Source organism: Pleurodeles waltl, chromosome 9, assembly GCF_031143425.1.
Source record: "Pleurodeles waltl isolate 20211129_DDA chromosome 9, aPleWal1.hap1.20221129, whole genome shotgun sequence".
Taxonomy (NCBI): Eukaryota; Metazoa; Chordata; class Amphibia; order Caudata; family Salamandridae; genus Pleurodeles; species Pleurodeles waltl.
The window spans coordinates 502809733-502836666 of NC_090448.1; the positions used below are offsets into that span (position 1 = coordinate 502809733).

At 42.5% G+C, this 26934-nt stretch overlaps 1 protein-coding gene across 9 annotated transcripts in view; it reads right to left on the reverse strand.

Annotated features, from left to right (window-relative positions):
• The window catches only part of SYNE2 (spectrin repeat containing nuclear envelope protein 2), a 1823309-nt gene that overhangs the window by 875302 nt on the left and 921073 nt on the right, over positions 1-26934 (reverse strand). For all 9 annotated transcript variants that reach the window (XM_069207355.1, XM_069207357.1, XM_069207362.1 and 6 more), the window contains 4 exons: positions 21000-21125; positions 19462-19724; positions 15334-17407; positions 8575-8894 (listed from right to left, as the gene is read on the reverse strand). In XM_069207355.1, coding sequence (XP_069063456.1) covers positions 8575-8894; positions 15334-17407; positions 19462-19724; positions 21000-21125 — 2783 coding nt within the window. The remainder of the gene's footprint in view (positions 1-8574; positions 8895-15333; positions 17408-19461; positions 19725-20999; positions 21126-26934) is intronic.

The following is a 26934-nucleotide window of genomic DNA, read 5'->3' on the forward strand; positions in this document are numbered from 1 at the left end:
CTCATGACGCCGTGATAACACCAAATTGAAGCATTTGTGTTTCTAAGCGCTATATTGAAGTTTAATCTTTGAAAATCCATAACTTTGCCTGTGTATGTTGAATTTTTGTCATTTTGATCTTGTTTTACTCAGATAAAAACTGGCTATTTGTCTAAACTGGTGTTGAGTGCTTTTGTGGTGATATTCCTTTGCCATTTTGAACATTTGAACATTTGGGGCAGGACAAAACTTTTGAGAGGATTGTCATCCACTTTTACTGGCCCCAAATGAGGAGGCACTCTGATGCATACTGTAGGTCTTGCCAGACTTGTCAGGCAAGTAGCAAGAGTGGGGGGAGATGCAAGACTCACCTCCAACCATTCCTGTTGTCAGCACCCCTTTTGAGCAGGTGGGAATTGACATTGTGGGGCCTCTGGATCCCAAGACAGCCATGGGCAACAGATTTATCCTGGTCTTGGTGGACCATGCCACCCGATACCCGAAGGCCATCCCTCTGAGATCAGTGACAGCCCCTGTGGTGGGCCGGGCACTGATGGGGAGTTGTACCAGCATAGGGTTCCCCAAGGAGGTGGTGTCTGACCGGGGTACCAACTTCATATCTACTTATATGAAGTCTCCGTGTAAGGAGTGTGGCGTGACCTTCAAGTTCACCACTCATTATCACCCCCAAGAAAACGGGTTGGTTGAGAGATTCAGGCGGACCCTGAAAGGCATGATAATGGGCCTATCAGAACCCATGAGCTGTAAGAGGGACGTCATCTTGCCATGCCTTCTCTTTACTTGCAGGGAGGTACCACAGAAGGGACTTGGTTTTAGCCCTTTTGAGCTGCTGTATAGGCACCCTGTGAGGGGACATTTGATTCTTGTGAAGGAGGGCTTGGAGAAAGCATACAGTAAGACCCCAAAGGACATGTTTAGCTATGTGCTGGCCTTTAGAAACCAGTCTCCCGCTTCACGAAACTTGCTCAGGCGAAGCTAGAAGCTAGCCAGGAGAACATGAAATGGTGGTACAACCAGAATGCCACTCTGGTTGAGTTTCAGCCAGGATAGAAAGTGTGGGTCATGGCCCTAGAGATGACTCCTGCTCACTGGGACAAGTAAACTGGGCATTTTGAAGTGGTGGAGCGCAAGAGTGATGTCACCTATCTGGTGAACTTGCAGAATCCCAGGTACCCTTTGACGGTCCTACATGTGAACCGCCTCAAACCTCACTTTGAGAGGTCCGAACTGACTATACTGTTGGCAACAGATGATGGGGTAGCAGAGGAGACTGGGCCTCTTCCTGATCTCCTGTCTACCCAGGAGAAAGATGGGTCTTTGGAGGATGTGAACCTCTCCCTAACACTGACCCCAGGGCAACAGAGGGACTGTCGCCAGTGGCTGGGACAGTTTGCCTCCTTCTTTTCCTTGACCCCAGGGGTCACTCATCTGTTTACCCATGATATGGACACTGGGGACAAACCACCTGTGAAACACAGGATTTATAGGGTGACTGACAAGGTCAAACCCAGCATCAAAGATGAGGTTTCCAAGATAATAGCGTTAGGGGTAATTGAGTTCTCCAGCAGTGCTTGGGCCAACCCAGTGGCCTTTGTCCCAAAGGCTGCTACCCCCGGTGACACCCCAGAACTGAGGTTCTGGGTGGACTCTGTGGACTCAACAGAGTAACTAAGACTGACATGCACCCCATTCCCAGAGCTGATGAGCTCAAAGATTGACTTGGAGCTGCCAAATTCCTCAACACATCTGAATTAATGTCTTGGTACTGGCAGATTACCGTAACCGATGCAGGAAAGAAGAGGTCAGCATTTTCCACCCCAGAGGGGTACTATAGTTATGCCCTTTGGGATGGAAAATGCCCCTGCCACCTTTCAGAGGTTGGTCAATCAGGTTTTGGCTGGGCTGGAGTATTTCAGCGCTGCCTACCTGGGTGACATTGCAGTGTTCAGCTCCAGCTGGGATGAACACCTGCAACACCTCTGTGAAGTGTTGAAGGCCCTGCAGAAGGCAGGCTTCACTATTAAGGCCAGTAAGTGCCAAATAAGACAGGGATCTGTGGTTTACCTGGGACACCAGGTGGGGAGTGGCCAGGTGGCACCCCTGCAACCCAAATTTGATACTATATTGGCTTGGGAACCCCTCAAGACCCGACAGAGGTGAGAGCCTTCCTAGGTCTCACCGGTTACAACAGAAGGTTTGTCTAGTGGTATGGCACCATAGTTACCCCCTCGACAGAGCTGACCTCCAAAAAGCAGCCCAAGAAAGTGATCTGGACTGAGGCTTGTCAGACCGCTTTTGATGCCCTAAAGGCAGCCATGTGCACAGCACCCATGCTGAAGGCACCCAACTTCTCCAAGGAATTTGTTGTGCAGACTGACGCTTCAGAGCATGGAGTGGGGGCAGTTCTAGCACAGCTAAATGAAGAGGCCTAGATCAGACTTTAGCCTTTATTAGTAGGAGGGTACTCCCCAGGGAACGGTGGTGGAGAGCAATTGAGAGAGAAGTTTTTGTCATGGTGTGGGCGCTGAAGAAGCTAATACCCTATTTGTTAGGGACTTACTACCGGGTTCAGAAAGACCACAGGCCCCTCAGATGGTTAATGCAGATAAGGTGTGAGAACCCAAAACTGTTGAGGTGGTCCATCTCCCTACAGGTAATGGACTTTACGGTGGAACACCGCCCTGGTACAGAACACCCCAATGCTGATGGTCTGTCCAGATTCAGCCTTGGTAATGAGAACTCCCATTTGGTTGGGTAGTTCTCCCCATTTTCAGCTGGGGGGACATGTGTTAGACCTGGAACCCTTGGTGTGGTTTCCCCTATCTTTTGCCTCTGCTTCCTGTATGTTTGACTGTGTGCTGGACTTCGTTTTTACTGGTTTTGGTACTCTGGGCACTTTACCACTGCTGACCACTGCTAAAGTGCAAGTGCTCTCTGTTTAAATGGTATTGGTGATTGCCTTTGCCATGATTGGCATATTTGGTTTACTAGTAAGCCCCTAGTAAAGTGCAGTAGAGGTGCCCAGGGCCTGTAAATCAAATGCTACTAGTGGGCCTCCAGCACTGATTGTGCCACCCACATAAGTAGCCCTGTAAACATGGCTCAGCCCTGCCACTGCAGTGTCTGTGTGTGCAGTCTTACACTGCCAATTCGACCGGGCAAGTGTACCCACTAGCCAGGTCCAAACCTCCTCTTTTTGTGTATGTAAGGCACCCCTAAGGTAGGCCCTAGGTAGACAAAGTTCCTAAAAATACTGAACATCTACTCCACAATGAATGCCCTACTACCCACAGCTTTTATCTGCATCAAACCCTGACACTCACCGAACCTACATTAAGAAATAAAGTTGATATCAGTAGGCAACTGAGTACTGTAAACAATGTTTACTCTATGGAGAGATTTTTCTCTTTACCACACTGTTTGCAAACAGTGAAACTCTTGCAAGAAAAAGACCACAGAGTATTAAAAAGATTCTACTAAGAACAGTGTAAAATTCTATGTAACAGTTGGCAAAAACATTTTTTGCTAAAAATAACCAAGATCTGAAAGTGCTAAATATCATACTACTTGCAGCCTTCATATCATGGTGACAACTTTACAGATAGCGCTTCTTTGGAAGCAAAACAAGCACATGCACATAGGTTAGTACCTGGTGCACACACTTTTCCATGTTAATTATAAATGAACTAGCACACTCATTGGATGATATCATCAGTGATGTCATCAATGATATTATTTGAGATGTCATCAGTGATGTCAGAAATGATGTCATGGAACTCGTCATGAGTGATGTCATAGGTGAGGTCATAAGCAGTGCGTGGCAGGTGCAAAAACTATAGTTAGTGCTGCTAACTATAACTAGTGAATTTCTGTGTTTTTTTTTGTTCAAAATGTTAACGTAGTCACTGAGAAATTCACCTAACTATAACATTACTTTAACCTTTTTTCAGTGAATATACACACACACACATATATATTTTATATATATTTGGTGATCGCCAGTAGGTAGTTATAGTTAGGACCTAGTTTCCATAGAAAAAGCATTTTTTGACTTGTCTATAGCTTTGGCATCGTTTGACTAATCTTCACAAACTTTTCCAAAAAGGGACCTAGTGATTCTTGTTGCGCACAAAAAGTTTCAGGGTGATTCGTCAAGCAGGGGCCGAGAATAAGGGGGGGTCAAAAAAGTTGTGTTTCCCATGTTAATTCTCACAGGACCTTTAGACATGACTACAGCCCATACTACTGGACGGAATTACACGAAACCTAGCAGAAATCTAGCTTTCTGTAAGATTAAGCTTTTGCTTATTTGGTGAAAATCTGTCCAGTACTTTAGGAGATATTAGAAGGAAAACAAATTTGTATATCTGGGCTCACAAATATTCTCGAAGGCACATGCAAAGAGAAGCAATGTAATGTGCTGACCGCAACCTAACTAGAAAGTGGTGGTGGCCATTTTATTTCACGGGACACTGTCCCCAGGGGTGAAAATCCTAAATTGAAAGTGGCATAAGTGGTCAGGGTGGAGGTACCCTTACCCCGGGCATGTGGTATAGGTGTGTTTTATGGGCAAATTATGGGCTTAAAATAATTATGCATTGCCAAGCGCGATTTATTCACAGATGTTAAAAAATTTGGAAGAGAACCCACAGACTCATTTATACACTAATTCATTCACTTATACACGCACCTAGAGACTCATACGCCCACTCACACACCCACTCAGACACTGACGCACCCAGTCACAGACCCACTAAGACACTGATGCACAATTCACAGACCCAGTGGGACACTGATGCACCCACACACAGACCCACTGAGACACTCATACACCCACTCACAGACCACTCAGACCCTCATGCACCCACTCACAGACCCACTGAGACACTGACGCACTCACTCACTGACCCACTGAGACCCTCACACACCCACTCGCAGACCCACAGTCCCTCATGCACCATTCACAGTCCCATTCAGACCCTCAAGCACACACTCACAAATCAACTCATACCCTCACGCACCCTCTCACAGACCCACTCAGACACGGTCAAACCCACTAACAGACCCACTCAGACCCTCACACACCCATTCACTGACCCACACAGACACTGACACATCCACTCACAGACCCACTCAGACACTGATGCACCCACTCACAGACCCATTCAGCCGCTCAGGCACCCGCTCACAAATCCACTCAGGCCCTCATGTAACCACTCACAGACCCATTGAGACCCTCATTCACGCACTCACAGACCCACTCAAACACTGATGCACCGACTCACAGACCCAGAGAGACACTGATGCACCCACGCACAGACACACTCAGACACTCACACACCACTCACAGACACCTCACTCACACACTACCTCACAGACCACTCACTCACACACCCCTCAGACATTCATGCTCCTACTCACAGACCCACTCAGACACTGACACACCCACTCACTGACCCACTCAGACAGTGACACACCCACTCACAGACCCACTCAGACATTGACACACCCCTTCACAGACCCACACAGACACATCCATTCACAGACCGACTCAGACAGTGATGCACCCAATCACAGACCCAATCAGACCCTCAAGCACCCTCTCACAAATCCACTTAGATCCTCGTGCACCCACTGACAGACCCACTGAGACCCTCATGCACCCACTCACAGACTCACTCAGACACTGATGCACCCACACACAGACCCAGTGAGACACTGATGCACCCACTCACAGACCCAGTGAGACACTGATGCATCTACACACAGATGCACTGAGGCACTCATACACCCACTCACAGACCACTCAGAGCCTCATGCACCCACTCACAGAACCACTGAGATACTGATGCACCCACTAAGACACTGATGCATGCACTCGCACACCCAGACAGAGACTCTCACAGTCACTCCCACCCCAGATACACTCTCTTACAACTATTCTCACACCCAAAGAGATAGACTGCGGCCAACTCCCTTCGGCCATGCGCTGTGGTGGTTGGATTAACGTGAAGTAATGAAAATTATTATATGTTAAACACAATATAAAAATTCACTGAAAAAAACAAAGGTTACAGGAACGTTATAGTTAGGAAATAGAATTTAAAAAACATAGAAATTCACTGAAAACCCAAAGGTTACAGAGACCTTATAGTAAGGAAATAGAAGTTAAAAAAAACTAGAAATTCACTGAAAAAAAACAGAGGTTCCAGGGACATTATAGGTATGTCCTGAATTTACTTCCACAAAACCAGAGAATTTCAGCAGTTATAGTTACCTGAGCTAACTATAACTTGCGTCTTTGTAATGCACTGCTTATGACATCACATATTACATCACTCATGACATAGTCAATTACATCACTGATGACATCTCAAATGACTAACAAAAGTAATACAGCAGACGAACAGGGTTCTCACAAATAAAGGTACCACACCAGGAGCCAAAATAAATACCCGGGGTGGGCCAAGTTTTAAACAAGCGCGAGAGACCGTGCTTGTTTTATTTTAATTTTTTTTATTATTGCAGAGATTCCTGGATCCTCAATGATTTTCATGAGAAAAATTACAAAAAAATGCTTTTGGGCCCGATGGGGTCCACACCACCAAGTCTGGGAGGTCAGAGTATTCCTAAGCTGCCCCCTTCTGTTTTTTTTTTACTTTTCTTTGGGAGTCGTCCGAGACAGAGTCTCAAAAAGACTGCCAACATTTCCTGATTGAAGTGTTGCCAGCAATCAGATCTCAGCATGAGATCTGTCAGATCCACAGAGGATCCACCTCTCTAGATATACAGTTTTGTTTTTTCTTTATTTACTTGAAAACTATTGAACAGATCTACACTGAATCACAAAAAGGGCTATTTCTGGACCAAGAGCTACCTTTCTGTCAAATTTGGAGTAAATCAATCCAGCGGGTTCAGGGTGTAGTCGTGTCTAAATTCCCTAAGCGAAATTGCATAGGGAAAACACGATTTGGGACCCCCCTTTTTCTCGGCCCCTGCTTGATGAATCACACTTTCACTTTCAACACAACAGCTGAACTCAGGTGCATACTAGGTTTGAACATTTCATGAAGATTTATCAAGCAACACCAAAGTTATTGGCAAAAAAAAACAACACTTTTCCTATGGAAACTAGATCCTAACTATAACTGCCGACTGGCAACGTACACACAAATCCTGCAAAGAGGAATTGAAAGGTATGCTCAATGGTTCTAAAGAGTTTAATAACTAACACAAAGTATCTTTTTCTTTCAGGCAGCAAAGGAGGAGATCAGGTGTAAACATAGCCTTTTAAATAAATGTGTGCATGTATATATATATAAAAAAATATATATATATATATATTTATATATAAATATATATATATATATATATATATATATATATATATATATATATATATATATATATATATAGGCACACATTTACAAGGTTCCGTTTACATAACATTACCTATGGCAGGACCTCTACGTTGAACACCTTTGCCCTCCTTCCCACTATGTCTCCCCTCTGCTGGGCGCATGCAGCTGATCTTCTCCTGCACTGCCTGAAACAAAAAGATAAACTACATAACTTATCTTAGAATTTGGAGGCATCAGCATAACTTTCTAGTCTTCTTTTCAGGAGGAGTGGACATTTGTCCCAAAAACCGGGACATGTATTCAAAATTTAAAAAAGCGGTGGGACAGTCTTCTGAAAACTGGTGGAACTGTCCGGGGAAATCCAGGACGTCTGCTCACCCTACACATGACTCATGATGAAGGGCTTTATGTTCAGACCAGAGTTCTGGTGCTCATAATTCAAACAATGTCTATTTATCATCTTATATTTGTTCGTGTTGGATTTAATAATGAATAAATGGCAGAAGCATTAGGAAAAAAGGCAGCAAACTTTAAGTAAGTAACTTGCAGATTTAAGTTAAACAGTTTTTCACTTGTACGCAAAAGCCAGGACATTTAGGGCCAGATTTACAAGGCCTTTGTTCCACCTTGGCGCCACATTAGCATCATTTTTTTGCACTAATGTGGCTCAACGAAGCAAAATTCGCAGCCCTATATTTACAAAGTGGCACAATGCACGCATTGCGCCACTTTGCAACCCCTTGCGCCACATGTCTGAGCTAGGCATAATGTATGCAGGGCGGGCGTTCCAGCATCAGGAGGCCCGCGAAAATGGTGCGATGAAATCAACAAGATTTAATTGCCCCATTTTGTTTTTTTTTAACGCCTGCTCAAAGCAGGCCTTAAAAGGACGCACTCATTGAAGTCAGTGGGCCTCCTTGAACTTTGCTGCAGTGGCATCAACATTTTTTATGCTAGTTCATGAAATTGCCACAAGACGCTTAATGTGTGTATTTACAATACGCCACACCCATGGTGTCATTAGGTGACGGTAAGGAGGCGCAAGAAATCTGGCACATCAGTACTGATGCACTAGATTCTTGTAAATCTGGGCCTCAGTTTTAAAACAGTTCCATGATCTTTGCTAGATGAATGACACTATCAAAAATTCTCAAATACAACTATAGAATAAAATACTCTAAAGATGCTGCTCCACTTATGACGCATAACATACCTGTCCAAGTCAGCTCTCTTTTGGGCGAACTTTTCTTTCAGCAGTGAGCACCTTGTTGTGAGCGCGCTTAAAATATTCTGAAGTTGCTGTTTGGCCTTTGGGTGACACATGGGTTCCAAGCCATAGGTCAAGGCTTGGATCTCAGAGACAGTCAATTCAAATTCTGCGTTGCACTGCATCATTTTGGAGCAGAGGGGGGAACCTTGTTCTAATTCATCAAGGGTCACTTTTTCTTCCAAGATATGGGTCTCGAACTCAGCAAGAAGAGCGGCAGCTCTTTGAACAGCTCCTTCGTGTTTCTTGACATTGTTTAAGGATTCCTGGGTGACATTCAAGAAAAATGTCAAAGAAAATTACGGTTGAAAAAGATTGTCATGGAAAAGCATTTTTCATATATTTTGCATTACATCTTCATTCCACCCACTGCCCAAGGACTTCCCCAATTTCTAGGCTAATAAATGAAAAACGTGTGTTCTTATGTTTTAACAAAAGTCACAAAACGCCGTATAAGATAATTACATGAATTATTATTTTTTCACTTTGCCAAGAGCTCAACACACCTCCTAATGCACTCTTTCCATGAGATACAGTTACTTCAGAATGAAGGATCATTAATTTATGTTCCCTGTACTCCTTTTTGAGTCATTCCCTCAGGCCAGGGAGGAACTTCACCAATACTATTTGAAAAGGATTGATAATATCATTCACTTTCCCGACACTTACCATGCCCAGTTTGCAGTAATAGTAATGAAAGACAATGCTACCTTAACGCAAAAGACATTAAATATATACAGCTTCCCACTGCACACAGCAGTTAGCCTTTCATTTTCAGTTGACAGAATATAGTGAAGCCTGAAGCTCAGATGAGTAGGTCAATGGGCACTAGGAATACCTGAGAGTGACCTGCACATCACAGGTTCTAATCACAGAAGGGCAGCTGGATTGCACCCTGCTTCATTAGTTCTTGGCTAAAGACGACTTTGGTTGTCTATTTGAGACCTATCATTTCTAATAACTTCTACATTCTTAGTGGGGGGTTTGGGTCAGCCCCTTGCTCATAATTGGGTGTGAATCTTGGAATGGTGATTTTTATATTTTAACAATGCCTCGGCAAAGATGGCCACCATGGGTTCTGATCGATGTAAGGAGGAAAAAAGTATGAGTCCTCCTAGCCAGAAATCAGCCACTGAATTGCATGATGCACAAGTTTCTGCATCAACGACACCAAATTGACAAGCCATATATCACAGCAGGTGGGGCTTGATACGTAGGGCTACATGTATCAACCTTTGGTTTTGCGACTCGCAATTTGTGAGACAGAGCGACTTGCAATTTGCGAGTCACAATACCGAATACTGTATAGTGTCAATGACACTATTTGCGACTCGCAAGGTGGTCGCAAATGCCTACCTCATGACTATTCATGAGGTAGGTCGCAATTTGCGACCCACTTGGGAATGGCCACCCTCACAGGGATGGTGGCCTGCTGGAGACAGCAGAGCACCATGTCTGTGACTGCTTTTAAATAAAGCATTTTTTTTTTTTAAATGCAGCCCGTTTTCCTTAAAGGAAAACGAGATGCATTTCAAAAACAAAAAATGAAACGTTTTCGTTTCATTTTTTCAGAGCAGGCAGTGGTCTGTAGGACCACTACCTGCTCTGAATTTTTTTTTTTACTGACATTCACAAAGGGGAAGGGGTCCGATGGAGACCCCTTCCCGTTTGCGAATGGGTTAGCACCAGTGTGACACTGGTGCTAACTGCGATTGTTTTGCGACCGCATTCGCGTGCTATACCCATTGTTTTTCTTCAGATCTGTCTCCCATGCTTTCCCTGAATATTCAGGCTTGGAAAAGATTTTCTCTCATGAAAGAATCTCCCACGGAGATCTGTTCAGAAGCAATAATTTGTCAAGGCCCTCTCATTACCGATATTTCAGAAGGGACCCTGTCCACCTATGTATGTCTCACTATTTGACCATGCTCAATGAAGATCATACATTATAGATGCACTTTGCAAGCAATTGAGTTTTTGAAGGGGGAGAAAATCTTTTCTAAACAACATCCACAATCCTTGTCAGGGTAAACCATAAAAGTCGCTAAATTGGTGTTGTAGCAACTCTGTAAAACAATTGCTGAACATGTGGGTTCTGGCAATCAAATTGTACAGTTCCTTATAATCACCTATATCACTGCCCTTCACCCAACCACCCAGTGCCTTGCAAAAGTAATCTAAAAAATCCAGCCAGGACTGTTAAGGGCAACTTCTGGTTGTTCCTAAACTTTTGTCTATACTTTTCTGGGGGGAGCACATACTTTCTGACAAGAGTGTCCTTCATGGATGGATACCTCATCCTGTCTCCCCTCCCTAGGGATAACAATGACTTTACCTCCTTCATTGGGGATGTGCCTCCAGACACTGGCTACACAATCCTCCTCAGGGATGTTGAGCATCTCTAAGGCAACATCATATGCCTCAAACCACTTGTCAATATCATTCCCCACAACAAAGTTAAACACCAGGCTTTTGGGGCTGCGGACCCTCCTGACTCCACTAGGCACTAGGATGTTGATGCCACCATTGCTGCTGGACTCTGAGGTTTGTTAGCATTCATCTAATAATCTTTAAGGTTAACTTCATGAGCCAATACCAGGGTTCTTTCATCCAAAGCACTTAAAGCCTCAGATTTTTCTTCTCCAGGGCCAGCTTCTTTTATTCCAGGGCTCTGCCATCTTCAGCCTTCTCATTTGCCAAGGCTCTCTCTGCCTTAGCTTTTCTCTCCTCTGCAACCCTGTGGGCAGCTGCCTCCTCCATTTTCAGTTTGGCCATCTTCAGCCTGAACTTCCTTTCTGCTTTCCAGTCCTCCTGCTCCTCTGAGGGCAGGTTGCAGGAAAGGACAGTGCTGCCTGCTCTGAATCTGGCAGGGGACCTCACTCTTTTGAGACCACAATCAGGGGATTGTCATACTCCCCTTTCATTTCCTTCTCCTGCTCATCTTCAGAGTCTACCTCCTTTTCCTCTTACACTGTGAACTGTAATTGTCGGGCCTCTTTAGGGCCTTCTAGAGCTCCTGATTGTTGTAGCTATAGTTTGTAGGAAGCACCTTCTCCCTGCAGACTCCTTTGAGCTCAGCTACAGCGTAGCTTTCTAGGTTGTTAAGCTCAAACTCCATGGTTGCAGCAGGCAGAATCACAGATGCACAGTCAGGTAGAATGGAAGTGAATTGTGAAAAAGCAAAAGAATCCAATCAAAGAGAATTAAAAAGAATGGATGAGTCTGTTTTAATTATTTATATGATATTTTAGTGCTTAAGGCACTGTGTGTTAAGTATTTATGCAGCACACAAACAGTAATAAAATGAAAACACTGCAAAGAGACATCCCACTACAATTTAGGAACATAGGGCCAGAGTTACGATGCATTTTTTCAAGTCGCAAACGGCGAATTGGGCCGTTTGCGACTTGAAAAATGCAATTTGGAATGTACAGACCCATTTTTGCAATACAGTAATCTATTTACCGAATTGCAAAAAGGGTTTGCGAGTTGCAATCAGGAAGGGGTGTTCCCTTCCTAATTGTGAGTCACAGTCCCATGTATGATTGTTTTGTGAATGCAAATGCGGTCGTAAAACAATCGCAGTTAGCACCAGTTTCAAACTGGTGCTAAGCCATTCGCAAACGGGAAGGGATCCCCATGGGACCCCTTCCCCTTTGTGAATGGCGGCAAAAAAAAAAACTCAGAACAGGCAGTGGTCCAACTGACCACTGCCTGTTCTGAAAAAATGAAAAGAAAACTTTTCATTTTTTGTTTGTGAAATGCATCTTGTTTTCCTTCTAGGAAAACAGGCTTCATTTGAAAAAAACTGCTTTATTTAAAAGCAGTCACAGACATGGTGGTCTGCTGTGTCCAGCAGGCCACCATCCCTAGAAGGGCGGCCATTCCCAATGGGGTCGCAAATTGCGACCTACCTCATGAATGTTCATGAAGTAGGTCATTTGCGACCCCATTAGGAATCGCAGTGTCACTGACACTGTTCTACATTGGGTTTTGCGACTCATACTTTGCGAGTCGCAAAGCCTGAATTTCGTACATGTGGCCCATAGAGTCAAATTGAACAAATAAAATGAGACCAGATTGACAAAAATCCAAACAGTGGAACTGGAGATATGCAGTTTTAAATGTTTGAATAAAAATAGTGTAAAGAAGAAGAAAGATCTAACTGTGGGTATTTTGTTGCACTAGACCAGGACCATGCCACAAAGTCAGACCAACTGCATTGGAATGCGAGTCAGATACAGAGACCAGGTTAGTCCCGCCAAAAAAGATATCCTCTCTAAGTCCAGCGTGCAGAGTTAAGAACTTCAGGATGTCACTGGAAGAGCTCAACTGATGCAAGTCAAGGGTCCAGGGCCTAGGGAAGCACCTCTTGGGGAACAGGAATTCACTCCAATAGAGGCCATCACGATCAAAATAACGATGGACTGGGATGGGGCCCTGAGTAATTACCAGTGGCTGAGATTAAGTCAAGGATTTCATCCATCACTGTTTTGTAGACATTAAAAAATCGCTCTACACCTAACCAATATCTATGTTAAGACATGGGTGAATCAAATCCAGAGATTAAGCATAGGCATATTTCACTGACCTTTCATAAAATCAACGGACAGACATCACTGCTCTAGACCAATGTTCTGTCACGTGGCACCATGATAATAATAGTCTCTTTTCGCCTGCTTCGAAGAAAATCTACACAATAACGGTTAGTAGCTTTTCTTTAGCTACTTTATCCAGCCAGCACACTTGCCAGATATAAATCTTAATAGTAATAAGACTTTGAAAGCAAGCATTTTCGGAGGCCACTGACTCATGGCTTGGCATGAAGTCAGTATTGGGACTCTGGTAATAGATCAAGCTCTAAGTAAAATAAACAAGATCACCTTTAAGGCAAATATGCCCAAATCATTCCCAAAACTCTCACACATATTTTGATTTTAACAGTACAACAGGCAAAGCCTGACCATCTCTATGCAGGCATTACAGAAGAGCACACTTCAACCTAAAGAAAAGAGAACCGAATATTTTCCAAAAATCATAAGCAGTTTGAGTCACCAAATAGCAGGTGTTACACTGGGTTTCAATGCACTTTTCTTAGAATTTCAATATACAACTACTCTTGTTTTCTGATAGAAACTGTTTAATTGAATGATTTTGATCTAAAATATACTCTTCTCATAAAGCAGGCAGAGTATATTTCAGTATAAAGAAAATCATAGAAAATCGTAATCAAAAGTTTTATTTAGTTTATTTATAATGTGATGCTTTAAATGCAGTGTCACGTGATTCTAGAACATTTAGGTAAATGTGCTAATCGAAGTGGTTCTTCATCAGATTGCAACATATGACAAAAAATACTTTAAAACTTAGTTTTCAAACACATATTTTCTATAAAGTTTTCCACAAAAGCATCTGATTATAATGTTCTACTACATTATTAACGCTTAGATTCCTCTAAAAACATTATGACACGCCGGCAGATGCAGACAGTGGCAATGTCATTCAGGGGTACTAACTTTCGAAAGTTTTCTTTTAAACTGAAACTTGATGCTCTACCGGTGGGTTCACACTGTATCGTACCTTCAAAAGGTGGCTTTCTTTGGCCCTGATTACAAATGTCGTTGACGATCGTGTACTATTCATCACAATATATTTTTTTTAATTAAAAACGATATCAAGATTTTTTTTTATTTAACGAGCTCAACAAATAGAAACTATTTCCAACTTGTGGCCTTCAAAACGGGGCATAAAATGTTGAATTTGATGGTTTCAGCCCACAAATCTGCATGTCCTGGCATTAAATTGCTATATACTTTCAGATTTGAACTGATGATATGTTTGTGGGCAAAGGTTTGAGAGTGAAACTTTAACCTAAACTTTATTGCACCACTCATAATTCTTACCATTGCACAGTTAGGGGTTTGCGTTGGGAGTCTGAATGTTTCCACAAGTTCATAATGAGGGCGTTACTAATTTGTTTCATCTGTTGAAATGGTGTGCAAGAAAGCAGTGCAAAAAAGCAATGCATGTTGATACAACTGCGCTACTCATCTCTAATAAACCAGTTTCTACTTCACAATGACGATGTACTGAAGTTCATTTATGAGTCTGAAAATAACATAGATGATTTGTTGCTTATTCACTCTACAAAAGCCTTTGTACCCACCTGGGCTAAAAATGTTAAATCATTATAATAATGAAAATATCGAACATACTTTTTGTATTTTCCCTGCCCTTCTTTGTTTGATTGAGGAGTGCACTTAAGGTTAGGTATAATTGTGCAACTGAATACATTTAAACAAAAATTACCTTGAAGTGAACCCACTGGCTTGAACCGCAGATGGATCTTAATCCCATCACTGAAACCACAGCGGTAGGTGGCTGACATAGCTACTGCGTCACACCCGTGTCTTGAGACCTTTCTCGAGACACGTGGGACGTTCACTTTTTCTTGAAATGCCTAACAGAAAATGATGACCCTGCCGACTGTCTGTTCTTCCAGTCTAACCTGGGCCCTGCCTGTAATTGTGTGACGCAGATGTTTTGAGAAACATCCTGAATAGCTCTTGAGATGGTACACCGAGTCCCTTCAAAGACAAATGCTCTTCAATTGTAACCAATAGCTCGGACTGAGAATGATGACCAGTTGAATAGAGGAAAGCACAGATCTCAAATGAAAATTCCAGACATACTCAGGGTACTTACCATGTGCAATGAAATATCGCCCTCCAGCTGGATTTTAAGAGCTTCCACTTCATTTAGTTTTGCTGCGTGGCTTTCTTCCCCTGCGTCTCTTACAGCTTTGATGCCACGCAGTTCCGCCTGAACTCTTTTAAGGACAGCCTCGCATTTTGCTTTTTCATCCTGAATGTGGTTCTTTTCGAAATCCATCAGGAATGGCTGGCGCAGCTCTGTCTGAATCTGTTTGAATGTGTTTAGAGTACATTCTAGTCTTCTCTGAAAGTCTTGGTTGCACCTGTGCTTCAGTTGCAGGTCTGCCATCATGCCACTGAGGAGCTCCTGAAATCTCCTCAGGTCCTCTTGCTGTTTCTTCATCTGCTGTAACTCTGACACTTTCATCTCTGCACTCAAAGTTTCTGAGGATTTCAATTGGTTTTCTGCTTCTTGAGTTAGCAGCATCAGTTTTTCAACTCTTTGGTACAAAATCTGAACATCTTTTATATCAAAGCTCCGAAGGGCAACGTCAGTTTCATCCTTTATGGCTGTGGCAGTACTCTTGATTTCACCTGAGAAGGAGTCATACCAGTTGCTTTCTTCAGAGATCCTGTTAAGGTGTTGAAGGTGCATCTCAACTTCACCTCTCATTTTTTCACACAAAGCTGGTATTTCAAGAAGATGAGGGCTGTCCCATTCTAGGCCTTTGCATGCCAGTGTCTCCTTGTCCTCCAGTATCTGTAAGAAAGTAGACTGTGCTGCTAAAAGTTTATGTTTACAACCAATCAGCGTATTTTTTATGTCCTGACTTGTTCCTGATTTTTTTATTGTGCTTGGCATCAATACATTATCCTGTAGTTCCCTGAGCTCCTGGTGCAATGCATTAGATCGCTTTGTTAATTCCACGTAGGTCTTTATTTTGTTATTTGCTTCACGGATTTGATTTTGTGTGACTCTATATACCCTACTTATCCTGCTCTTCAGAAGGTGTAACTTGTCATTAAGAAACAATTGTTCTGCCACATTCAGTGCATTATGTAACTCATTTCTGTTGCTCAGGAGTGACACAGTCAAAGCTTGACCTTCATGCAACGCCTTTTCTTTATCTTGCAGCTCCTTTAGCTGCTGATCCAGTTCTAACTGGGTTAGGGTTTGGTTTACATTTCGAATGCTGTCTACCTCACAACACTTGAGACAGTCTCTAACTTTTTTTATTTCCGCAAAGAGCTCTTCTCTCTTTCCTAAGGTGGTTTCTAACTGCTGCAGCCGATCACTTGATATAGTTGTAAGAGCTTCGTGAAGAACCCTCAGTTCCTTTAACAAGGCACTTATATCTTCTTCTTGATTCAACTCAGGGAGGAGTTCAAGCTCATCCGCCAGTGACTGCACACTTGACTGTCTATCCAGGATATCACTTTGCAGAGAAGTACAGCTTCTGATCTGAACCCTGACATCATCTGGAAATAGTGCAATATTTTGATCAAAAATACATTTGCTTTTGGTATCCTTAGCCCATAAAATCGCTTTGTTCAATGAAAGTATGACTTTGTTTTTTCCTAAATATGGGCTAGCGCAAAGCTCACCCTGTTCCGATGCTTGTTGCGCCAACGTTTGCAACTGACAGTCTATATTGTTTACAGCTTTTTCTAGAGTTTCTCTTTCCATTTGGCCCATCATTCTTTTCATCTGCAGCTCAGTGTTGTCCTTAATTTGAGACAATTCACCTCTGATGATCTGCAGTTGTAGCAGGGAAAGTGTGGATTCTTTAGACTTCTCTCCTGAGCTGTCACGTTCTTCTAGCAGACACCCCTGTGTCTGTAGCTCTTTCTTAATGTCCTTAATTTTGTTCTGGAGGTTGGAGAATTCGCCCATTTCCACTGCAAGGTGAAACTGTTTCTTTTGTATGATCTGCTCCACTTGTTCCCACCACTGCTCAAGCTGTGTTACTTGACTTTCCATTACTTCCTTCCCCGGACCAATCACATATTTAGCAGCGATCTCTTGATTCCTTCGCAGCATACTCAAAATTTGTTTTTCACTCCGGAGGCTATTCAAGAAATTCTGTACTCTCTCCAGGTATATGGTGGAGCTTTCATTTGGGCCCCTGAAAATAAAACAATAATGAAGTTTGACTTAATTTTTTTTTTATTTACATTAAAATTGCCACATCAAAGTTAAAGTCATATATTAGCGAGACTGCATATTTATGGACCCCCCTGCAATAATTCAATAAAACACCTGGCACACAGAGGTGATAAAACAGAGACTTGTCCATATTGTATTGGAATATCACAATTATCAATGTCTCAATTCAGTTCAAAAATTAAATTACAACAAACCAGGCTTCCTTTGGCATTAATGTGCTTTGAATAAAGAGGCCTATCTTGCCAAACAATTGCTGGTCGTAAGCTGCACCCGATGTGACTGACAGCATTTCATGGGTGCTTATGAGCAGAGATATTGTAGAGCACTTCCCTCAAAGGCTAAAGTTGGTGTTACATGGACGTATGTAAGTCCCTAGCAACTGATTGCATTATACAGTACCGCACTGGAAGGTTCGGCAGAGAGCCAGCGCCCCAACTACTTAAGGCTACTAGACCACATCCCCATTGGGCGAAAGCTTTGGTCAATTTCTTTCCCCTTCCCACCCTAAAAGACAACCTTGCAAAGTGCACACTGAGTACCCCATTGGTTCAGTAATGAGATAACCATCAGGATATTGGGCCTATGCTCATTTGGGGGCCAGGGGTTATCTGCACCTGCATGTATGTATATATGTACAGGTATCTGGAGAACATGAACTGATCAACAGCACAGAGGGGCACTGTACAAGGGCAGTGCCTTCTCAATAATTTTTGTAGCCCTTGACCAATCACATTTTGGGGCCCATTCAGAACAACCTTGAATTCTTTTGCCTATTTTCGAATAATTCAAGCCTGCATGAAGGAAACAATATAGAAACATTGGAAAAGGTGAGACTGAGTGTTAGAAAGATCCCATTACCAGAGGTCCCTTGGAAGGTGGGGGCCCTGGGCAATTGCCCACTTTGCCCCTTCCTTAAAACGCCTCTCTACACGGTCAGGGGCACTGGGTTGCGATTCAAGATTGTGGACAATAATTGGGGTTGTTCATAGATGCTAAATCCTATTGTGTGGAGGTATTGTTAGGGAATACCCCATGCGAACAGCCAGGAAGGTCAGGTATCCTGACATATACAGTTTGTTAGGCATGACTCTGGTCTCTAGCTGATATCAGCTGTCAAAGATGTTACTGTTTGTTAAAAGTGACTCTGGCCTCTGTCTTCCCCAGCAGATGACTGTATGTGTCGCCAAACGAACTACAGACCCTCATTTCCAATCATCACATAAGCCAGGAGCCAGGGGCTTCGTTATCAAGCTCTTTGATATGATCTTTTTTTCTACAAGTGAACACTAGTTTAAGCTGATACTGTACATGCTAATAAATGTAAAGCACCCACATATTTCTCTAGTGCATAAACGCTACATGCAACTTAAATAAACCTGGTGCCCGGAGCACAAATACAGCATGCTAAAGATCGCTTTTTTGTGTACATCACTTAGCTTCCGTATCCATGATGTCAGATGTAAGCATACGATAACTTTGCTTATATGCGGCACTTTCGATGTTTCTAAGCGCTGTAACTATTAGTTGCGAGGTTACTCAACTCATACACCTCAGAAGGGGGGAACTCTTAGCCACTCTTGTGGGGATTCGAATCCGTGATCGCTTGTTGCGTCGAGGACGACACTATGGCCCATATTTATACTGTTTTAACGCCGCAAACTTGCAAAATGCAATTGTATTTTGTAAGTTTGCGCTGCTTTTGCGTCAAAAAATGACGCAAATGCGGCGCAAAGAAAGTATAAATATGGGCCTATATTCAGTAAACTGGCCTGCTGCCATTAGGGTAATGTTTGCTCAACTCACAAAACAGGCAAAAGCTAAAAACTGTCCCCGTCTCCAAAGAAGAAAGCAGAGTAATGTCCAACTTTTTTAGAACATTTTCAGAAAATGTTCAACATGTCACTCCTGAAACAATCTGAATTTTAAAATATTTGCTAAAAAGAGTCATAATATGTGGGTTTTGAAACCAAAAACTTTATACAAATAACAAAGCTTTCAAGGCAAAGGACTTACATTTTTACGTTTTCCTTTTCCACAGTCAATCTTGCCAATGAGGATTTTGCCGAGTTAAGGGTCTCGTGGTAGCGATTCAGTGCGTCTCTCTGGTTCTGTTTCTCGTGTTTTATGTTTTGCAGGTCTTGCAGGAGCCTGTCCCAGTGGGCCGCAATGCGCTCTCTCTCTGCCAGGCTTTCAGTCTCGATGGCGCTCTCAGGGAAGGCCTCTTTTTCCACAGATAAAACTTGGAGTTTCTTTCCCTGAAGCTCACCGTAAAGCTCCTGCAGTCACAATAAAAACAGGAGAGGATTTATCAGCTGTAGTACTCAAGGGAGTATTTCACCCCAGGCGTCGTGAAACTTGGCTCAGAGACCACCACACAGGGTCACCTCCGTCCCAGGAGCTGCCGTCACACCACTTGAAAGTGCGAGAAGAAAGCTAGTGTTCAGAATGAGAACATGTTGGAGTACACCTCCTCACACGTTCCTCTTACAGCGCACAGGTACACACACGAGCACACGCGTATGCGCATATCAGGAAGCAGTGCTTAATGTGGTAACACGGAATACTGAGGCGGCGTAAACCTGAAGCCATCTCGGGCCTTTTCAATCCATAAAGAGCCACTCACTGCCCCTCCAGCTCACTCTTGCAGCTTTCTACTTTTTCACTTTGTGACGCTTTTTCGTTTTTCCCTTCCTCCGTCTATCCCATATGTGTATTTTGCTCGCAGCAAATGCTTGAGGCAGAAGAATAAGCCCCGGCCCTCAAAAATAAGTGCCGGTGCTCAGCACCGGAAACAACAAGCACAAATTAAGCACTGTCAGGAAGTAATTTGTTTCACATATATATATTGCAACGTTAAATAGGACCATGAGAAACAGTACCTTTTTATTAAAGACATTCAGACTTCCTAGCTAACTAGAACATATCTCTACACCCGTCCCTTGCCAGTGGGTACACTTATTAGTCAATGATGAACAACACATTGAGAAACAGAGAGACAGTGCTAGGAAGATCAGCACTTTTTATAAAATAAAGAAGAGAAAGAAAGAACGGAAGGACAAAAGGGACCAAAGAAAGGAGAGAAAGAAACAAATAACAATAATAAAATAATGCTCAAAAAGATAAATGAAAAAAAGAAGGCTAGAAAGGAAGCAGAAAAAAGAAGAAAGAATAGAACGCGATAAGAAAAAAAAGTAACAGAGAGAGAGAAAAAAGAGAGACAAAAGAAAGTAAGATGGATGTTTACACTGCAACCCGCAAAATGAATGTCATCAAAGTGCTTCCTGTTCAGGGTGACCGAGGGCCTTTATTATGTACACACATATCTGGGTGTACACACACATCTCCGTCACAAGAAGAGGGCAGCAGAGGCGCGTTAACACAAAACAGAAGGCCCAACTTGTTCTTTCTTAATGCAGCTTAAGCGTTGCTTCTTGTGCCGGAAGTCAGCAGTTTTAGGAGGGCCTTCTTCAAGGCACCACACCAAGAGCCCATGTGAACTAAATCCCCTGCAAGTGGTACCTGCATCGCTTACCATATGATTATTTGCTTACCTCTAACTTTTGCAGTGTAATGTCAGATTCAATTGTTTCGTTTTTCACGTGCTGGACTCTTTGCTCAGCTTCCTCAAGGGCTTCAAATGAAAGTTTGTTTTTTATCATCAAATGTATATTCAAGTTCTATAAAAAAGAAATACAAGACAGTTATAGCAAGAATTTTAAGTATGATTCAGGCTATGATTAATCTAAAACTAGTATGATTTAATCAGGTTTCTGGAATATTTATAAAAATGCAAACAAAATCACTTTACTTACACGGAAGACAAACCAACAGTATTTGCTAATTTTTATACATTCTGAAAAATTGGAATGTCTGGTATGTCCAAGCCCCCAGGCTAACTACGACATTAAAGAAACTGCTAAACATAAATGGCTTGTATATTATTAATTACTACTACTACAATTACTATTTAAAATCTTTCATGTAGAGGGTAAAGCTGGAAATTGATTGCAACATTGACATAGGTATTCCCATAGTTCTGTGAGCATATCTGGCGCATGTAAATTACATTTGTGTGCTTAGCTATCTATGTATCATGAGTAGGACAAATATCCGAGAAAGTATCAGCATGCAGGGTAAGGCAACTTGTCCATTAAATAAGCAAAACTGGAAGAGCCACAAAACGAGGGTGGGCAATGTCTCACAACCATATAAAAGTTTTAAAAAATAAGTTGAGCAGGGGAGGCATGAACTCTATCTGGGTGTCCAAAGAGATACAGTTCTAAAGGTATAAGATAGGGCTTACTGCTGTTGCTGATTTTATTTTATCTATTGAGCCATTTGCTTGATGAAATCTACAATAACAGTTACAGCCAGCCTCTGATTCCCAGCTATCAGCAGAAGGGCTATTAGGAGAAAATAATTGTGGATGAAGATGACGTCTGATTAGTTTCCCTTTGTATAAATGGAAAACTCCCACAGGCACAAAAGTCTTTGGAAACAGAAGTAGATATGTGGCTTGTATGATAAATTTTACAAAGAGGTGTTCTCATGCTCCTAAGTGTGGATGTACCTGGGAGATTAAGGAAGGTCCTCAGTTACACGACTCTACAAAACGTAACAGACTGTCCTCCTTTATGAAGAAGATGTATACCCACTGCTTGCACTGTATGATTGAGGCAACATTTATTTCCAATATACTCCCATCCTTACCTCTTAAGGGCAGTATGTCTTCCGGAACTGAATGTGGAATTGTGCGGGCTAAAATGGATATCCCATTATTACATCAAATTGGATCTTAAAATGGATACTGCAAACTTTCATACAAGTATTCTGCGGTTTAAAGAGACAGAGTGGGTTGGGCAACTGATTGCAGAACAATAGTGGAGAAAAATACACAGGTGGCGATTGTCAATTTATTTAATTAAGATTTATTTTGTTAATCGGAGACTTTGCCATTATATAGTACGATTAGCCCAATTTTTCAACGGCTGTAATAAGGGCAATCATAGGTGGGGGGCCTTGTAAATATTTTGTTTCTGTTGATTAAATACTTTTGGGGGAAAACTAAGGTGAAAGTACAAGGGAACAGGTTTTAGCTGTGAAGTTCAATTTAGCAAGATTATCCATACCATATTTGTATGCCTATAATATCAAAACATGTTAGCAAAGTTGAAAGAGAAGGATTCCATTCTGATTGATTACAAATGTGAACATTTAACGAGGGAAGAAATTATTTAAATCAGAAATTTAGCACAATCAAAAAAACTTAAGTAGAAGGTGATAAGCCAGGAATTTTGCAAATGATGCATATGGCGTTGCCATGTTAGGTACAAGTTCAACATAGTTACCTTTCTTTTTAATCAAGATTTGTAGGTTTTTGATAGTAATGGATTGCTATATTACACTTGCAGATTATTCCACGCTGAATGTCAAAACGTTATATCACAAATGTTATGAAGCAGTACATTGTATTAATTTATAGTAAAATTTACTAGCCTCATATACTTTTCGTTGTATAATAAGATTATGGTTTGCATAAAATGTGTATTTATAGAGGTTAGAAAACCTACATTTACCTTTGAGAAATCATGGGTAAGTGTAAACTAGAGTGCCATAAAAGGACTTTTCATCCGTCAAAGTTATTCAATGCAAAGGCAGGGCTATAGCTTCTTAAAATATTCCATGTTTGATTCTCTTTAGCAGACAAAGACAAGGAATCAATTGAGTTTCAAAGATTTCAGAAACACAATACTCAATAATTTGATAAAGCTGAAACATTAAAATAAAGAGGGCACTACCAAACATAATAACTGGGTCTGCCAATGAGGAAAGGCAGCAGTCCCAACCCTCCTGGGACCTCGAGGCTGAAGGTAAGTGCATGTGTGTGTGATGTTTTAAAATGAATGTTTGGTGCATGCGTGCATGTTTGAATGGTATGAATGTTGTTAATGGATGTGCGTGCGTGTGTGAAAGAATGTGTGTGTGTGTAGTTTTAAAATGAATGTTTGGTGCGTGCGTGCATGTTTGAATGTTATGAGTGTTAATGGATGTGCGTGCATGCATGTGTGAAGGAATGAGTGTGTGTGTGTGTGATGTTTTAAAATGAATGGTGCGTGCATGCATGTTTGAATGGTATGAGTGTTGGATTTGAGTGCGTGCATGTGTGTGTGAAAGAATGAGTGTGTGTGAACTTTTAAAATTAATGTTTGGTGCGTGCGTGCATGTTTGAATGTTATGAGTGTTGTTAATGAATGTGCATGTGTGTCTGTGTGTGAAAGAATGAGTGTGTGCTTCCCGCCCGCCCCCCTCCCTCCTAAAGCTGCCGGCCACTAATGCTTCACATATGGTATTTGGAATTTGTTGGGGACGTGATTCAGAGTGTTTTTATCATGTATACTTTTGTGATTTCATGGAAATTGAATAAAGTTTATATTCATTCGTGTGGATGAGGAGTAGAAAACATGTTGTGGATGGAGGCTACTCTTGTTTAGTTACTAAGATATATCGGTAATTGGTTTAGTGTCTTGCTACCACTTTGCAGAAACTGTAAATTCTTTGACTCCTATAGTCTTTGCTGCTGCCTCAAGTGGAAGGATTCCTGTCTTAATAGTAGGCTACCAAAACAGAAATGTGAGTTCTTTGGATGATGGATACTGAGATATCCATAGTGTCTTAGTTATAGGTGCCTGGTCTCTTTCACAAAGGTTGGGAGTGATCCAGAACTGGAATGGAAGATGAGAAAGACCTCTTTTAGTTGCTATGTCTTCAGAGATTTCCGAAGGCTAGGTTGGTTCCTCAGGTATGAAGGAAAAGCATTCCCAAGCTGTTGCCGTAATACTGTTAAAATGTCACCCTTGCCTTGTGCTACTTTTCACTGAATATGCTTGGAAGACCACTCCTAAATTCCGTTGCCTGAATTCGCAACTAGGGACACAGGAGGGTACCAGTTTCAGCTGGCATTGTAGGTTTTTTCTTTTTATACCTTAAAGACGGTACAGAGTATTCTGGATGTAATTTCTGACTCCAATGGGGAGCGATTAGAGCTCTTTAAAGATCTGGTCAACTGACCTTGAAAGACTCATATAGAATCTTGCAGCTTAGGTCTCGATGATCTGGAGCTTCTGACCCTTATGTTCATCAGCATAAGTTCAATAGCAATTAACTAGTGAGGCATGACCCTGCTCATTGAGAATTTAATAAGGTGACTTACCTATGTGAGCAGGAATCCCATTTCAAGAATCATAGGTTGATAACTGTTATTTTGAAATGTGATATGATGATAGAATCAAAGCTCTCTGTTAACCCAGACCAATAATTGGTTGTTAGAAATGGGGTCTTTAGTTGGCAGTCAGGTTACCCCCTGCCCAAGCAAGGACCCTCACTCTAGTCAGGGTAAAGGAGAATCACCCTTAGTTAACCCCTGCTCACCCCCTTGGTAGCTTGGCAGAAGAAGGCAGGCTTTATTTCAGAATCTAGGTGTAAAGTATTTGTACAAACACACACAGTAACTCAGTGAAAACACTACAAAATGACACAACACAGGTTTAAAAAAATAGGTAATATTTATCTAAACAAAACAAGACCAAAACAACAAGAATCCACCATACACAAGGTAAGTTAGGAATTAAAAGGCAAAAAGAGTCTCAAATCCTTGAGAAAACAGTAAAAACACAGTTAGCATAAAAAAAAAGTACCTGGGTAGCATCAAAATAACATGACGGGCGAGTGTGCATCGGAAAAGGCTAGCAATGCGTCGATTTCTCACCTGCAAGCAAGACTGTGCATCGTTCTACTCCTCCGGTCGGGTCAGCACATGTCATTTTTCCTATCCGCAGGAGAGAGATGCATCGATCCGGGCAAGCACTCGGGTACGGGCAGGCTTTGCGTCGTTTTTCTGCACCCAGCAAAGGTTTGCGTCGAAAATCTTGCCGCACGGTATTAGCAAAACTGTGCTATGTGGGTTGCGACGCTATGAACCTCCGTCAGCGGGTGTTGCACGTTGTTTCTCCAGCTGCGTGCATCAATCTTTCAGCCGCGATGCCTGTAGAGCATCGATTTCTGCTGTGAAGCCGGCGGCGCAGCGCTTTTCAGCCGCCTCTCAGAAGGTGCATCAAACTTTTCCCCGCATGGCGGTCTGTGCGTGAAGTTTCAGTCTTGGTCTACCAGCTTCACTTTACAAAGCCCGAGGAACTGGATAGGGCACCACTTCGCAGGGCAGCAGTCTCAGGAGAGAGTCCAGGTGCTGGCAGGAGAAGTCTTTGATGGCCCTGAGACTTCAACAACAGGAGGCAAGCGCAGGACAAGCCCTTGGAGATTTCTTCACAAGCAGGAATGCACAACGAAGTCCAGTCTTTGTCCTCTTGCACAGGCAGAAGCAGCAACTGCAGGATAGCTCCACAAAGCACAGTCACAGGCAGGGCAGCACTTCTCCTTAGCTCTTCTCCAGGCAGACGTTCCTCTTGATGTCCAGAAGTGATTTTAAGTCTGTGGTTTTGGGTGCTCTTCTTATACCCATTTTGGCCTTTGAAGCAGACCTACTTCAAAGGAAAGTCTCTCTTGGTTGTGAAATCCTGCCTTGCCCAGGCCAGGCCCCAGACACAAACCAGGGGGTTGGAGACTGCATTGTGTGAGGGCAGGCACAGCCCTTTCAGGTGTAAGTGAGCACTCCTCCTCTCCCTCCTAGCACCTATGGCTCATCAGGATATGCAGGCTACACCCCAGCTCCCTTTGTGTCACTGTCTAGAGAGAGGGGCAAACAGCCCAACTGTCAAACTGACACAGACAGAGAATCAACAAAGAGGCAGAGTCACAGAATGGTTTAAGCAAGAAAATGCCCACTTTCGAAAAGTGGCATTTTCAAACACACAATCTGAAAACCAACTTTACTAAAAGATGTATTTTTAAATTGTGAGCTCAGAGGCCCCAAACTCCACATGTCTATCTGCTCCCAAAGGGAATCTACGCTTTAATCATATTTAAAGGTAGCCCCCATGTTAACCTATGAGAGAGATAGGCCTTGCAACAGTGAAAACCGAATTTGGCAGTATTTTACCTTCAGGACATGTAAAACACATTAGTATATGCCCTACCTTAAACGTACACTGCACCCTGCCCCTGGGGCTACCTAGGGCCTACCTTAGGGGTGTCTTACATGTAAGAAAAGGGAAGGTTTAGGCCTCGCAAGTGAGTACATTTGCCAAGTCAAATTGGCAGTTAAAATCTGCACACACAGACTCTGCAGTGGCAGGTCTGAGCCATGGTTATAGGACTACTAATGTGGGTGGCACAACCAGTGCTGCAGGCCCACTCGTAGCATTTGATTTACAGGCCCTGGGCACCTCCAGTGCACTGTACTAGGGACTTATCAGTAAATGAATTATGCCAATCAAGGATAAACCAATCAACGATACAATTTACACAGACAGCATATGCACTGGTTAGCAGTGATAAAGTGCTCAGAGTTCAAAAGCCAACAAAAATAGGTCA